Source organism: Giraffa tippelskirchi, chromosome 13, assembly GCF_054371585.1.
Source record: "Giraffa tippelskirchi isolate mGirTip1 chromosome 13, T2T-mGirTip1v1.2.pri, whole genome shotgun sequence".
Lineage (NCBI taxonomy): Eukaryota > Metazoa > Chordata > Mammalia > Artiodactyla > Giraffidae > Giraffa > Giraffa tippelskirchi.
This window is the reverse complement of record NC_137287.1, coordinates 61,450,735-61,468,137: the sequence shown is the minus strand read 5'-3', so window position 1 is coordinate 61,468,137 and position 17,403 is coordinate 61,450,735. Positions and strand designations below refer to the sequence as shown.

General features: G+C 39.6%; 1 protein-coding gene across 5 annotated transcripts in view; it reads left to right on the top strand.

The window, feature by feature from the left end:
* Window positions 1-9,658, top strand: part of LOC145531521 (ankyrin repeat domain-containing protein 26-like) — a 60,360-nt gene extending 50,702 nt beyond the window's left edge. For 4 of the 5 annotated variants that reach the window (XM_081554143.1, XM_081554141.1, XM_081554142.1 and 1 more), the window contains exons 20-24: window positions 310-459; window positions 3,944-4,113; window positions 5,362-5,584; window positions 8,248-8,293; window positions 9,427-9,658. In XM_081554143.1, coding sequence (XP_081410269.1) covers window positions 310-459; window positions 3,944-4,113; window positions 5,362-5,584; window positions 8,248-8,293; window positions 9,427-9,515 — 678 coding nt within the window. In that variant the 3' untranslated portion in view covers window positions 9,516-9,658. The remainder of the gene's footprint in view (window positions 1-309; window positions 460-3,943; window positions 4,114-5,361; window positions 5,585-8,247; window positions 8,294-9,426) is intronic. The other variant, XM_081554144.1, reaches the window with a different exon arrangement.
* Window positions 9,659-17,403: the final 7,745 nt, after the last annotated feature.

Below are 17,403 nucleotides of genomic sequence, written 5' to 3'. Positions count from 1 at the left end.
AATGAAAAAAAAGAGGAAAAATGTTTCCACAGTGTGGAATTTTCCATCACTTTTCCCACCTACACACTCATTTCTTTCTGGAGGTGAGGTGGTGAAGCTCTGCAGATTTATTGGGAGGGGCAGGGCATGGACAGTGGGGCTGCACCCTTTGTCTGAGTAACTTAATATCAGGAAGGCTGGAGGGTGGCCCCTTCTGTGTCTGTAACCAGATTCAGTGAGGAGGTGAGTGCATATGTTGGAGTTATCTATTACTAACGTAACATAATAGTAAAGTGATTTGATAAACTCAGTGACAGAGCGTCTTATTAGGCAGTTGTGAGAAAACTTCAACAAGAACTGGCTGATACCCTCAAAAAGCAGTCTATGTCAGAGGCGTCACTGGTGGTCTTGTCATGTTATTGTGCCAACTTAGAAGCTGAGGCACAGGATTTAAAGAAGTTATGTCAACTCACAAGTCAGGTATGTATGAAATGGAACGTGTTGACAGTTAATATGTAGGATAAAGTGTTTTAGGACACTCGTTTTAATGGACAGCTTTCTTCTGTATTTTTGTTACAAGTAACTTACTATAATTTTCTTATTTTTATAATGCACTCGTTTCTTAAACTCTGACTTTCATCCTGCCATTTGCATTATATTATTTTTTTCTTATATTATTTACCCTTAGGAAAGTTGAGAACTGTACCTCATTGTTCACACAAGTTGAGAGCCTTCTTTTTTCCTTGAAACAATACTTTTTTAAGTGATAGCTGTATTACCATGATGAGGCAAGCCAGATAAAATCAGAGGATAATACTAGTTTAATGGAATGTTCAGAAAATTATCATTTCTATCTTCCCTTTTGTGAATGGCTGTAGAGTTCTGTATATATTTATTTCATGGATTTCAGAATAACTTGTGCAGAAAGGGTATTATACAAACCAGTTGAAGTTTAGGCATTGCCTTCTTTCCTTTTCATTTTAAGTATATTGTAAAAGCATGGAGGTACTCAGATGGTGTAGAATATGTACATCCAAACTAGAGAATTAAGAAGATTATCTGGATCCTGTCATTGGATTTTTTTAAAAAGCTATTGAGATATAATTGACATAACATAGAAGTCACCCACTCAATATGTGTAGTTCAGTCTTAGTCTAGAGAGGTATAACCTGTGACCACAGTCAATTTTAGAGCATTCCCATCACCCCCTAAAAGAAGCCCTGCATTCCTTAGCCACCACCCGTGGCCTCCCATCTCCCTCAGCCCCAGGCAACCCCCAGTCTAATATGTCTCTGTAGACATGCTTGTTCTCTGTATTTTATATAAATGGAATCATGCAGTATGCTTCTTTGGGATTAGCTTTTCTCATTTGACGTCATGTTTTCAAGGTTCATCCATGTGATAGCACGTATCAGTTCTTCCATTTCTGTTGGTTGTCAATCAACAGTAAGCTAAGTCATTTAGCCATTCACCAGTTGATGGAGCTTTGGGTTGTTTCCACTTTGGGGCTATTAATAATGCTGCTGTGAACACTGCTTTGCAAGTTTCTGTGTGGACATGCTTTTATTTCCCTGTGGTTGGATCTTATCCTCGGTTAACTGGCTCAGTTCTCCTTTTCTCGGCCTTGCTCAGACTCTCCCTTCTGTCTTTACAGTTTATTTTCCTCTTGGGTAGTCCTCCATTATTTCAGACCTGGCGCCCCGTCTCTCCTCCTTCATGGAGCTTTCCTGACTGTCCAGCTCTCATTGAGCCTTTTCACATGAGCCCTTGTTATCTAGTCTCCGAGGAACAGTTTAGCCCCTAATTTTACACTGTTGGCATTTTTTCCATTAGGGGGAATCTTGGCTAAGTATACATTGGTGTAACAGGGAGTATTTATTGCTATGCACAGCACTTGTGTTGCATAAATGGACAGTGACAAAGGATTACAAGAATGAGGCATTTTTTGTTGTTGCTGTTCAGAAAAATGTGTGGATCATCTCTGTAAACTGTTAGGAAATGGGATTTCTTTAACTTTGCAAATAATTTCTCTTTGGAATGCAATTCAAATTGGCAAAAAGTCTGTGTACTTCAGAAAAAGGCTTATGGGATTAGAATCCATATTTACAAGATTTATTAATTAGAGTCTTATTCTCACAGTCTTCTTTTGGGAGGCATTTATTAACTTAGCCCTAGATAGCTCAATATAGTATCCCTCAAACTTCTTTAAGTAAGAGTCATTCTACTAAGAGGTGACTTGTCATTTTATGAGGAAAGATAGAAAAATATTATTGTAGAACAATAAAAGAGTGTAAAACCAAGTGCAATTGTTGTGTGACAAAGATGACAGTGAAGAATATATTTTGTGACTCTTGGTTTGAACTTTCTTGATTCTCTGAGTAATCCCTGGTCCTACATTCTACAATACAAATACCATCGTATTTATTTGATCCTGGGTTTGAGTTAGGCTGTGCTCAGTTCAATTTCTTCATTAACAAACAGTATCATTTTATACTTGAAGACTGATGATCTTCCAGCAGAGCTGGAAACTGCATCTTCAAAATGTATACACCTGGATGCAAAAAATCAAGTTTTTCAGCAGGCGTTATTATTTATGAAACTAATGCAAAAGAAATGTAAAAAACTAGAGAGAAGAAAAAGAAGTTGGAGCAGGAAGTAGTGAACCTCAAAAGTCATGTAGAAATGAACATGATAGAACACAGTCAAGTAGAGAGTATAAACGGGAGATTGAAGAAAGAGCGAGACAGGATCTCGTAGAGAAATTAAAAGAAGTCAACCTATTTTTGCAGGTTAATTTGTTCATCTGTCATGTGCTTGAATTCACTTTCACTGTATATTACATTTTGGATGTATACAGCTTACATGTTTCCTCTACCTCCCTTAGAGCAGTTCAGTTCAGTTCAGTTGCTCAGTCGTGTCCAACTCTTTGCGACCCCATGAATCGTAGCACGCCAGGCCTCCCTGTCCATCACCAACTCCCGGAGTTTACCCAAACCCATGTCCATCGAGTCAATGATGCCATCCAACCATCTCATCCTCTGTCGTCGCCTTCTCCTCCTGCCCCCAATCCTACCCAGCATCAGGGTCTTTTCCAATGAGTCAACCCTTCGCATGAGGTGGCCAAAGTATTGGAGTTTCAGCTTCAACATCAGTCATTCCAATGAACACCCAGGATTGATCTCCTTTAGGATGGATTGATTGGATCTCCTTGCAGTCCAAGGGACTCTCAAGAGTCTTCTCCAACACCACAGTTCAAAAGCATCAATTCTGCGACACTCAGCTTTCTTCACCATCCAACTCTCACATCCATACATGACCACTGGAAAAACCATAGCCTTGACTATACGGACTTTGTTGGAGTTATCTTGGTTATTTAAAAGCAGAGACATTATTTTGCCAACAAAAGTCCGTTAGTTTTGTAGATTTCTGGAAGGAAGGGGGTCACTTGTTTTCCCTTTAAATATTTCCATTTCCATCACAGTTATCACTAAATTGACCTTTCAGAATGATCCTCACTAGAGAATCCTTTTACTTATAAGACCAGTTGGTATAAAACAAGACCATTAGGAAGAAAAGAAAATATTGTGGTTTAAAACTGGTACCATCCTCTTGAAGTATTCTTATGTTGTCTTGTTCAATTTTTAAAATTTTAAGTTGGTCCTCTTATTCTTTGAACTATCAGATTATATAAGTACTACTATAGCAGTGATTCCACCTTAATCTTATGATTCAGATTTAATTCACTTCACATTGACGATAATTGTTTTAAACTTCCACTGTTTTTTTTTTTTTCACCTTTAAAATCGCTCTCTGAATCACTGACTCAAAACTAAGGGGAACAAGTATAATTTTCCAGGTTAATGATTATTTTCATGTCAATGTATGGCAACACCACTACAATATTGAAAAGTAATTAGCCTCCAATTAAAATAAAAAAAATGTTATCTTTTTCAATTTGCCTTAGATACAAGCTGGATCTCAACAGATGGAACTCAGAGTTAAAGCCTTGGAATCTGAACTCTCCGAAATGAAAACTTTGCAAGTAGATTCTCATAAAGCAGAGTTGGAAAAATATAAGCAACTCTCCCTAGTAGAATGTGAAGTTAGTAAGTCATTGCAAGATAAACTAGACAAGTAAGTCAAAACACAGAATCATAGAAACTAAATTTAGTTCATTAATTTGTCTCTAAAGCCTAATTTTTATAGAGTGTGGTACATCAGATTAGTAGGAAGTGAAAGCTAACTAGATGATCACTGCTAAGGGGGCACCTTAAGACAAACTATTAGTACTGTATCAAGTTTTTCCCCACTATGTAAAGGCATACTTATGAAATAGGGGGAAATTAACACAGGGGTGACAGGCAGGATAAATCACAAAGTGGCTAAAAATAATATAGTGACCTGACTGAGGGGGGTGTGGAGGATGGAAAGGGCAGATGGCACCTCCAGTGCCTAGTCCAGGTTTCCCCACTCTCTGAAAGCAGAGCACTCCTAGGAAGCCTTTCATAAACCAAAACAGCATAAAGCTAAGAAGCAGGGACCCAAAGACACATTCTGCTAGTCGATTCCTAAAATGAATATGCACAAGTGAAACACAGGTGCTTCCAGACAGGGTTCAGGGCTGTGGCGACTTGATGCTGAGATGTGGGGTATGGCTTCTGGGGAAGGAGCTCAGTGGGGCCGGTCTTCCTGCTTGGGGAGCACGATGTCTCTGCTGTAAAACATACACTGAACACTGTTTAGAGTTTTGGCTTTTTAAATGAGACCAGAAATTGTCTTCAGATTTTTTTTTTTTTTTGATCATCAGAAACAGGTACTGACATAGGCCCTTCGTAGAAGTGAAGTAACATAAAGTGAACTTTGGAAAAGCAGGGGATACTTGTAATTGTTCCTGGGGCTGTTTTAGCTCTTTTCAGTCACCCATTGACTTTCTTGTCCTCCCCTTGAGATCGTGGCTCTAGATGATACCTCAGAGCCAAATGCTTAATTTCTCCGAGGTCATGAGTGAAATGTATATACAAGGGTGGTAAAAGGAAGCACTTGAAAGTGGCTTTGTGGGAGGTGTGTTTCTTCATCCCTGAACTGTTTCCTGGAGGCAGGTGTGTCCCAGAGGCAGCAGGGGTCACTGTGAGCCCACCTCCGTCTCTCTCTGACGCCCTCTCTCTCCTCTCCCCACTGTGACTTGTCACTTGAGTAGCCCCAGACACTTGTACTTCTTTCCAGCAAGGTTACAACTGTCACTGTTTACAGGAGGTCTGCTCTGTGCTTTCAGTGTTCAAACAGTTTAATGGGAATTCCATTAAGCTGCCGTATACGGCAACTTAAAAAATGCAGATAATTTAGGGAAACATGAATGAAATTGGTGTTTTCCATCTTCCCCAGGACTCATGAGAGGCTGGCAGAGATCAGCACCAAACTTGAGGTGGAGAAAGAGCAGAACAAATCTTTACTCAGCACTCTTAGCACGAGGCCAGTCCTGGAGCCCCCTTGTGTTGGAAATTTCAATAATCCTTTAGTGGTCAACAGAAATCCTACTCCAAGAGTAGGGTTTTCTACCTCGATTCCACGCCCTTCGAATAACAGCATGGAGACTTACTTGACCAAGGTTAGTTCTACTATCTTTTGTTCATTGGGTTTCAGATTTCTGGTATGAACGATCCTTGTTTTTAATTGGGTGAACTTCTGAGTTGTTTATTTGACTTAATGCACACTAAGTAAAAGCCATCATTAACTGTGCTAATCAAGGAGACATTTAATGATTTTTTTGTCCTAGATCTCTTGTTTTTAAGAGATACTTAACTTTTTAAATTTCTTGAAAAGCTGCATTGAAATTCTACTTTAGAAGTGAACTCTTATTGCCTAGTAACCGAACGTACGCTTTCAGGTGTCTGACCTCCTCTCTGATTGGTCTCACTGTGGCCGCGCTTCATGATCATCTCAGGCTCCGCTGCTCTCAGCACAGGTTCTCTGCCCCTCAGCATAAGTGACTGACGGGTGTCTGAACACTGACCACATATGGGTGTTTTTTATCTGAAGGAATCCTAGATAAATCCTTTTTATAAATTAAGCAAACTTGTAATACTAAATCAAAAGATTAACTTCTGGTTTTAGGTTAACATTTTTTGTTATTTTCTTGTAGAAGATTACGTCTTTAATTGCTGTTTTACTTACAGAATTTTGATTTAAATTTCTAAAAAATATCTTGCTGAGCAGTTGTAGAGTGTTTCTAAATTTGTAGTTAATGCAAACATTTAAAACTTATAACTGAAGCTCACTTTATCTCTATCTTGACTTCACCTGGATGAATGGTATCTAAGATAGCAATGATGAGTCTTTAAATCACAACCAGTTTTCATTGTGTAATCATTGTGGTTAAAATATCCATTTCAGTCAGTGCACACAGGTTTATGGTTTTGATGGAGTTTTCCTGATGTTTGTGATGCAGAGAAAAGTAGCCCTTGTTAAATGCAGTCTCAACCTGTTTTCTCATTTGGCTTCTTGCCATCATAGAAGAGCAATCGAAGGTTTCTTCGATAGCACTGCGGCTACGTTGGGTCTTAGTACTTGAGGGCCTTGAAACTGGAGGACGTGCTTTAGCTGTGCAGTCACTGTGGGCCTCCAAACACTTCATGCCAAGTCAGACACTTTCCCACGCAGACCTAAGAGGAGAAAGCAAATGCTTGACCCCTGTCCCAGGGGCAGGCTGCCTACTGCAAACCCAAGTTCATGGTGCTGTGGGCATATAACATCTTTTCAAAGAAGAAATTTGGAACCAAACAAGCACTTCTTAGTTCCTTGTCCCAAACTCACCCGTTAGATAAATCTCCTCTCTTCTCATACGGAGGGTAGGAGTATATAAGTCCTCCCCTTGAAACTTCAGTCTGAGGAAATGAAGTTCAACTCAAATTTCTGACCAGATTTAGATTATAATTGAGATTGCACATACTTTTTGTATAAACTAACTAATGATGAGAGCTTGGATAGAAGTATGCTAGACAGTAAAGAGAGATCTGTTGCGTGTTTTAAATTTTGTTCTAAATAACCCAAGATGTGGATGATTCATTGTTGACTGATTTTAGTTAACCAGGTTTTATCTGGAGGAAATGAACATCCTTTTGAGGATGAATCTCTCCAGTTTTGGCCTGCTTGATTCAAATAAAGATTTTCTCCTTCAAGTTCCCTGTCCTGTTTTTAAAAAATATTTATTTTTTCTAAACTAACTCTATCGACTGCTACAAATAGGAGTTTGATATTGATTTATTCTTATTTATGCATTTAAAGCACATAATTTAGTTAGAAAGTTATGTCATGCCACAAGCATTGTTTAATTATATAAGAAGGATTTATATATTCATTTTGTCTATGTTATAGTTAAAAATCCATGTGTTTTTTCTTAATCTGAGGAAGTAGCTGGCATAGGACTCAGGAAGATTGCCATTGGCTTTGTTACTTCTTTTGTAGCATTAGGAACTTTGAGTAAATCAATGAGTCTTATACCTTACGAAAAGTTTTTTCTTCAAAGAAAACAACCTTTCTTTTAAAAAAAACTTCTGCATGGAACCGTGTTATATAAAATGGAGACAAGTATAGAACCATTTAGCTAAAGAGTGGCCAGAGCCCCTGCAGCTGTGACCTTTCTGTTCCTCAACCCTGCAGTGACCCCTGTGGGACCTTCCCCTTCTATGGGACCTAGTTCAGAAACTAACACTTATGAGAAAGTCCTTCTCACTAAACATCTTCAGAATTAAATCTTGCTGGTACATTGTTTTCTTGTGTATAATTTTCTCACCTTTCTGTGTTTTAGTTACATGGAAAAGTTTAAAGAAAATCACAGATGTGTTTTCCTTATTAACATTCAACTCAAGCTACTTCCTGCATTTGAACAGGATCCTCACACAGAAATCAAAATAAAGTCTCGGAATTACATATTTAGGCCAGGAGCTTTTAGGGGAGAAGATAGTAATTTTGTGGGTCATTCCAAGGATTATGGGTCATTCCCTAATTCTCTGAAATCATGTGTACTTGATAGACTGATATTTATTGTACTTTTTATCAGATTAATCTAAATAGCATTCCATATATATGTTCTCTGTTATCTATAAGCAGAATAAGTGGGAATTCATTTTCTTTTATTTATGTGATTTTTTTTCTCCTGAAGTAATCTTCAGGTTAGGTCTAGTCTCTAAAAGTATTATTTAAAAGTCACATTTAATAAGTTGTAAACATATAACTTGTTTATCTTAAAGATAAATATTTGACTTATTTCAGGTGCGGCGGGAGTTGGACAGGAGTATAGCTAGAGAAGTAAGAAAAGGTATGTTGCCAAAACATATGAATTAAATTTAGACATTGATTTCTGAAATACACTGTAAACAATAAATGGCATCTCTTTCCATTGTTTGGATAACAGATGCTATGTTAAATATTTTTTTTTATACATAGCTAATGAAAAATGTGAAAGCGTGAGCAGTCATAGTGAAAAACATCCTTCTTCCTCATTTATTCATCATGTACCATGGCTTGAAAAACAATCTCTGAAGGTCTATGTATTTCTTTTTATTTCTAGATGTATCCTTCTTCTGTTTCCTCCATCCCCATGAAGCCATCTTCCTAAACCCTGACACTATTCTCAGAAAACGTGGCGCTCATCAGCTTCTCGTGTCTGGTAGTGGTTAAGGCTAGGACACCCAGACTCAAGCAGTCACATTTATGTAGCTGTCACTTGGTGGGTGACTTTATAATTTCTCTGTCACTGAATGTGTCACCAGTTTATCTTTCACCCTCAGGAAAGGCTCCAAACACCCACATCAATTTGGGTCCTGCCCAAGTAGTTGGCCTTATGTCTTTACCATGCTCCTCTGCCCCTCAGCTCTGCCTCTAACCAGCCAGACTGTAGGATCCCACAGGTGGCCTTCCTCCCCTCCGGTCTTTGTACCTGCTTCTCCCCTCCGTCTCCTGTACTCTTTCCTGTCCTTCAGGTCTCTGTTTCCACAGCGCCCCCACCAGGAAGCTGGCAGCACTGACACAAAGCCGGCCGCCCCTCCTGAGGGTTCTTGTGCCATCTTGTATATCTTAGTATTTATGACTCTGTATGGAAATTGCCTGTTCATCTATTTTTCCAGTTCATGGCATATCATTTTTCAGGGTGGACTGGGTCACCTTCATCTTGTAATTCCAGTGCTTGTCACAGAACCTTGGCACATAGTTATTGAGTAAATGAATGAAGAATGAGAAAACCAGGAGCTCTGATACTCAGCCCCACATGCGACCATAAACAGATTATAAAATTGTAATCTTGATTAGTATTTTGTGTTGTGTCATCTGTAGATATATTTCATTTTTCAGAATACTAGAAAAGGTCTCAGGTTTTTGTTTTTTTTTTTTTTACTAATCTTAGTTAACCGAAGTATTTTGGGTAAAGAATATAATTCTTTGCTTTTCTTTCAGCTGATGCTCAGTTTGCATCTGATGCCTTTAGAGTGTCTTCTCAAGGATCTACAGATGGGTCAAATGTGTGTGATGACCTACTTTTGTAAACAGAAGAACAAGATGTACAGATTTGGAAGAAAAAATACACGATTTAGAAAGATAAATAGTAAAAGTTTCCCTACTGGACCGTTTCCATGACATTTCATTGTTTCCCATTAAACATGATGAGAAAATCTTTATGAAAGGAAAATATTTTTGTGTTATGTGTATATGGTGAAAATTTATATAGCATTTTAAGTGATGTTTCTCTGCATCTAACTTACTTTTTAGCAGATTTAAACATCAGCACTGTTGAGTTTTCCATATTCTAAGTGATAGTGCTAGTCACTCAATCGTGTCTGACTCTGTGCAACCCCATGGTCTGTAGCCCACCAGGTTCCTCTGTCCATGGAATTCTCCAGGCAAGAATACTGGAGTGGGGAGCCATTCTCTTCTCCAGGGGATCTTCCAGATCAGGGATCGAACCCAGGTCACCTGCATTGCAGGTGGATTCTTTACCATTTTAGCCACCAGGGACGCCCTTTACAAACTCACACTGAGCCCTAATACCAGCTGTTTAAACAGCACTCAAACAACCAGACTTGTCATTAATATTTAGTGGTGTTCATTGATAGCATTTTTGTATTTTCCAGTTTTTATCACTATATATAGACCTAAAGATTTAGGTACTGCTATTATGGCTTCCGTCAATGTTTTGATGTGTTACAGTTGTTAATAGTGGCATCAGTTCAGTTCAGTTCAGTCGCTCAGTCGTGTCCAACTCTTTGCGACCCCATGAATCGCAGCACGCCAGGCCTCCCTGTCCATCACCAACTCCCGGAGTCTACCCAAACCCATGTCCATTGAGTTGGTGATGCCATCCAGCCATCTCATCCTCTGTCGTCCCCTTCTCCTCCTGCCCCCAATCCTTCCCAGCATCAGGGTCTTTTCCAATGAGTCAACACTTTCCATGAGGTGGCCAGAGTATTGGAGTTTCAGCTTCAACATCAGTCCTTCCAATGAACACCCAGGACTGATCTCCTTTAGGATGGACTGGTTGGATCTCCTTGCAGTCCAAGGGACTCTCAAGAGTCTTCTCGAATACCACAGTTCAAAAGCATCAATTCTTCGGCACTCAGCTTTCTTCACAGTCCAACTCTTACATCCGTACATGACCACTGGAAAAACCATAGCCTTGACTAGATGGACCTTTGTTGGCAGAGTAATGTCTCTGCTTTTCAATATGCTATCTAGGTTGGTCATAACCTTCCTTCCAAGGAGTAAGCGTTTTTTAATTTCATGGCTGCAATCACCATTAGCAGTGATTTTGGAACCCAAAAAAATAAAGTCTGACACTGTTTGCACCGTTTCCCCATCTATTTCCCATGAGATGATGGGACCAGATGCCATGATCTTAGTTTTCTGAATGTTGAGCTTTAAGCCAACATTTTCATTCTCCTCTTTCACTTTCATCAAGAGGCTCTTTAGTTCTTCTTCACTTTCTGCCATAAGGGTGGTGTCATCTGCATATCTGAGGTTATTGATATTTCTCCCGGTAATCTTGATTCCAGCTTGTGTTTCTTCCAGCCCAGCGTTTCTCCTGATGTACTCTGCATATAAGTTAAATAAGCAGGGTGACAATGTACAGCCTTGACGTACTCCTTTTCCTATTGGGAACCAGTCTGTTGTTCCATGTCCAGTGCTAACTGTTGCTTCCTGACCTGCACACAGGTTTCTCAAGAGACAGGTCAGATGGTCTGGTATTCCCATCTCTTGAAGAATTTTCCACAGTTTATTGTGATCCACGCAGTCAAAGGTTTTGGCATAGTCAATAAAGCAGAAATAGATGTTTTTCTGGAACTCACTTTCTTTTTCAATGATCCAGTGGATGTTGGCAATTTGATCTCTGGTTCCTCTGCCTTTTCTAAAACCAGCTTGAACATCTGGAAGTTCACGGTTCACATATTACTGAAGCCTGTCTTGGAGAATTTTGAGCATTACTTTACTAGTGTGTGAGATGAGTGCAATTGTGCAGTAGTTTGAGCATTCTTTGGCATTGCCTTTCTTTGGGATTGCAATGAAAACTGACCTTTTCCATTCCTGTGGCCACTGCTGAATTTTCCAGATTTGCTGGCATATTGAGTGCAGCACTTTCACAGCATCATCTTTCAGGATTTGAAATAGCTCAACTGGTATTCCATCACCTCCACTAGCTTTGTATTGATGCTTTCAATAGTGGCATAAGACTTACTATATGTAACTTTAGACACAGATTCATAGGCCTTTCCTCATGGAGAAATAAGATAGATTTGCCTGAGTTTTTACCTTTTAAATGAATTAACTTTCTGTAATTTTTATTTTTAATTAGAGGATAGTTACTTTACAATATTATGATGGTTTCTGCCAAACATTGACTTGAATTGGCCATAGGTATGCGTATGGCCCCTCCCTCTTGAACCTCCCTCCCACCTCCCTCCCCGTTCCACCCCTCTAGGTTGTCACAAAGCACCAGCTTTGGGTTCCCTGCATCATATAGCAAATTCCAAAAAGACACATGTACCCCAGTGTTCAGGGCAGCACTGCTTACAGTATCTAGGACATGGAAGTAACCTAGATGTCCATCAACAGATGAATGGATAAAGAAGCTGTGTATTATTCCACTGTAGAAGGGAATGCATTTGAGTCAGTTTTAATTGACTTTTGATTTACTTTGGAGACAGTGTTAAAATTAGAGAAAGTTCCTCATGGATAAATAAGATTTGCCTGAGGCTTTTCAACTTATCTTTACCTATCTCCCAATCTATCTATTTTTGCTTTGCTTTTTGGAAAAAGCACCAAACAGACATTATCACAAAACTCCCGTATCTCCCATATATCCTCCTAGGGTACCATTTATCTTTCCTAAATGTTATTTGTTCTCCCATAAGTGCCTCGCCCAAGTCACCTGTTTTTCAGAAGATGCCTTTTTCTCCTACTCCCTATTATTTATTAAGTAGTGTATCAACTCCCAGTAAGTCCCTTAATGCTGAAGAAGGTGATGTTGAACGTTCTATGAAGACCTACAAGACCTTCCAGAACTAACACCCAAAAAAGATGTCCTTTTCATTGTAGGGGACTGGAATGAAAAAGTAGGAAGTCATGAGATACCTGGAGTAACAGGCAAATTTGGCCTTGGAATCCAAAACGAAGCAGGGCAAAGGCTAACAGAGTTTTTCCAAGGGAACACACTGGTCATAGCAAACACCCTCTTCCACCTACACAAGAGAAGACTCTACCCATGGACATCACCAGATGGTCAATACTGAAATCAGATTGATTACATTCTTTGCAGCCATTCAGGTATGACCTAAATCAAATCCCTTATGATTATACAGTAGAAGTGACAAATAGATTCAAGTGATTAGATCCAATAGAATGCCTGAAGAACTATGGACGGAGGTTCATGACATTGTACAGGAGGCAGTGATCAAGACCATCCCCAAGAAAAAGAAATGTGAAAAGGCAAAATGGTTGTCTGAGGAGGGCTTACAAATAGCTGAGAAAAGAAGAGAAGCTAAAGGCAAAGGAAAAAAGGAAAGTTATACCCTCCTGAATACAGAGTTCCAAAGAATAGCAAGGAGAGATAAGAAAGTCTTCGTCAGTGATCAATGCAAAGAAATAGAGGAAACCATTAGAATAGGAAAGACTAGAGATCTCGTCAAGAAAATTAGAGATACCAAAGGAACATTTCATGCAAAGATGGGCACAATACAGGACAGAAATGGTATGGACCTAACAGAAGCAGCAGATATTAAGAAGAGATGGCAAAAATGCACAGAAGAACTGTACAAAAAAGATCCTCATGACCCAGGTAATGACAAAGATGTGATTACTCATTTAGAGCCAGACATCCTGGAATGTGAAGTCACAGCCTTAGGAAACATCACTACAAACAAAGCTGGTGGAGGTGATGAAATTCCAGTTGAGCTATTTCAAATGCTAAAAGATGATGCTATTACAGTGCGGCACTCAATATGTCAGCAAATCTGGACAACTCAGCAGTGGCCACAGAGCTGGAAAAGGTCCGTTTTCATTCCAATCCCAAAGGAAGGCAATGCCAAAGCATGTTTGAACTACCACACAGTTGCACTCATCTCACGCTAGTAAAGTAATGCTCAAAATTCTCCAAGCCAGGCTTCAACAATATGTGAACCATGAACCTCCAGATGTTCAGGCTGGATTTAGAAAAGGCAGAGGAACTGGAGATCAAATTGCCAGCATCCAGTGGATCATCGGAGACGACTGAGCAACTTCACTTTCACTTTTCACTTTGATGCATTGGAGAAGGAAATGGCAGCCCACTCCAGTATTCTTGCCTGGAGAATCCCAGGGACAGGGGAGCCTGGTGGGCTGCCGTCTATGGGGTCGCACAGAGTTGGACACGACTGAAGTGACTTAGCAACAGCAGCAGCAGCAGCAGTGGATCATCAAAAAAGCAGGAGAGTTCCAGAAAAACATCTACTTCTGCTTTATTGACTACACCAAAGCATTTGACTGTGTGGATCACAACAAACTGTGGAAAATTCTTGAAGAGATGGGAATACCAGATCACCTGACCTGCCTCCTAAGAAATCTGTATGCAGGTCAAGAAGCAACAACTGGACATGGAACAACAGACTGGTTCCAAATGGGGAAAGGAGTACATCAAGGCTGTATATTGTCACCCTGCTTATTTAACTTATATGCAGAGTACATCATGCAAAATGCTGGGCTGGATGAAGCACAAGCTGGAATCAAGATTGCTGGGAAAATACCAGTAATCTCAGATATGCAGATGACACCGCCCTTATGGCAGAAAGTGAAGAAAAACTAAAGAGCCTCTTGATGAAAGAGGAGAGTGAAAAAGTTGGCTTAAAACTCAACATTCAGAAAACTGAGATCATAGCATCCGGTCCCATCACTTCACTGCAAATAGATGGAGAAACAATGGAAACAGTAAGAGACTTTATCTTTTTGGGCTCCAAAATCTCTGCAGATGGTGAGTGCAGGCTTGAAATTAAAAGATGCTTGCTCCTTGGAAGAAAATATACGACCAACCTAGACAGCATATTAGAAAGCAGAGACATTACTTTGCCGACAAATGTCCGTCTGGTCAAAGCTATGGTTTTTCCAGTTGTCATGTATGTATGTGAGAGTTGGACTATAAAGAAAGCTGAGCACCGAAGTACTGATGCTTTTGAACTGTGGCGTTGGAGAAGACTCTTGAGAGTTCCTTGGACTGCAAAGAGATCCAACAAATCAATCCTAAAGGAAATTAGTCCTGAATATTCATTGGAAAGACAGATGCTGAAGCTGAAACTCCAATACTTTAGCCACCTGATGTGAAGAACTGACTCAGTGGAAAAGACTGATGCTGGGAAAGATTGAAGGCGGGAGGAAGAGGGGACGACCGAGATGAGATGGTTAGATGGCATCACTGACTTGATGGACATGAGTTTGAATAAGTTCCGGGAGTTGGTGATGGACAGGGAAGCCTGGCGTGCTGCAGTCCATGGGGTCACAAAGAGTCAGACACTACTGAGCAACTGAACTGAACTGACTGATATCAACTCCCAGTTGTAGTCACCCCTTATAGTCACATTTCTTTGTGAACCTATGCATGTTATTGTTCCGTTGCTCAGTGATGTCCAACTCTTTGCAACCTCATGGACTGCAACACGCCTTGCTTCCCTGTCCTTCCCTATCTCCCGGAGTTTGCTTAAACTCACGTCCATTGAATCGAACATGCCATCTAATCATCTCATCCTCTGTCACCCGCTTCTCCTCCGGCCCTCAGTCTTTCGCAGCATCAGGGTCTTTTACAATAAGGTGATTTTTCGCATCAAGTGGCCAAAGTATTGGAGCTTCAGCATCAGTCCTTCCAATGAATATTCAGGGTTGATTTCTTTTGAGATTGACTGGTTTGTTCTCCTTGCTGTCCAAGGGACTCTCAAGAGTCTTCTCCAGCACCACAGTTTGAAAGCATCAGTTCTTCAGCGCTCAGCCTTCTTTATGGTCCAACTCTCACATGTGTACATGACTCCTGGAAAGCTTCAATATTTTGGAGATTAATCGCCTGTCAGTTGCATCATTTGCAAATATTGACCCCCATTCTGTGGGTTGTCTTCTGTCTTCTTTATGATATCCTGTGCTGTACAAAAGCTTTTAAATTTAATGAGGTCCCATTTGCTTATTTTTGTTTTTATTTTCATTATTCTTAAGAGATGGGTCAAAAAAAGATACTGCTATAATATGTGGCAGAGAGTGTTCTGCCTATGTTCTCCTTGAAGAGTTTTATAATGTATATCCTTACGTTTTGGTCTTTAATCCATTTTGAGTTTATTTTTGTGGATGGTGTTAAGGAGTGTTCTGATTTAATTCTCATTCGTGTAGCTGTCCAGTTTTCTCAGCACTGCTTATTGAGGAGGCTGTCTTTTCTCCATTGTATAGTCTTGCTTCCTTTGTCCTAGATTAATTGACCATAAGTGTGTGAGTTTCTCTCTGGACATTCTATCCTGTTCCATTGATCTGTGCAATGTATTTCAATTTTTGTGCCAGTACCAGTGTTTTGATTACTGTAGCTTGTAGTATACTCTCAAGTCAGGGAGCCTGATACTGTCAGCTCCTGCTCTTCTTTCTCAAGATTGTTTTGGCTCTTCAGGGTGTTTTGTATTTCCATACACACTGTAAAATTTTTTGTTTACTTCTATGAGAAACACCATTGGAAATTTGATACAAATTGCATCGAATCTGTAGATTGCTTTGGGTAGTATAGTTATTTTGACAGCAGGAAACAGTTTATTTAGAGTGGTTTTAGGTATGCGTTGGCCACCTTGAATTAAATCAGATTAAATCAGATCTGATTTTCCCATCCTGTGGCTCTTTGTGTCCTGCAGATGGCGCCAAATGACTGGCCAGAGCTCTGATGCATGGGTGGCTCTTTGGAACACGTGAAATGTAATTCTAAAAGGCCAGCATCTTAAAGCATTCAATGGTCTGTCTGCAACCCTTCCTTTTGCTTCATTTTAGTGTGACGTGGGTTAAAATGAGCAGCAGACAGGAAAATGGTTGCCTCTCCTGGCATGTGGTAATATTGTGGACTATGAAAATGTAAGTCAAACACAGAGACAGCCCAGTCCAGCAGCACCTAAACACAGAGGACGTGAGTATGTACTTGGTCTTCTGAGAAAGATTATACAGTAAAGAATGGAAGTTATGAAACATACTTCAAAAAAACAGGTAAAGAGAAAATATTTTAGAAAAAAACTATAAAAAGAATAAAAAGTTGGAGATAAAAGAGAGAGGAGAGCTCAATGGAGCATGAGACCAGGGAAGGTGGATAAAAGTACTGACATGGGAACTCCAGTAGATAAGATCCTATTCCTCTATTTCTTGCAGTTATAATAATAATAATTGAATTTCAGGTGAATATTATACAAGTAGAGGACAAGAAAAAATACACCAGGTCATCTGAAACCAATGGAATTCTTTATTTCAAGGGACTCTATATAATTTTTATATATTATATTTTACATATATCTTACAGACTGCATTGTGTATATATATATATGTCTGCATATATATATATATATACACACGCACACATATATATATATATATATAAATGACAATGTCAGGTGGTAAGTTTTGAATTTTCAGTGATATCAAAGAGATTGTTGCAGGAATTTAGGAGGAAGTTGCGTGGATGTGCACTACTGTGGTCGGGAGAGAAGGACAGCTCTTGGAGGGGCTGGGACATGACCTGGGCAGACTGATGGAAAGTGAACAGGATATTTGAGATGAGTGAACAGAATTTGCTTCCTATGAAAGTTGTTATGAACATCCATAAATCTACACTAAAGGTGGAGTGGCAAAACATGGCCAGAGATTAAAAGAATAATCTTGCTAACTACCTTCAGAGGAGTTATAATGGATGGG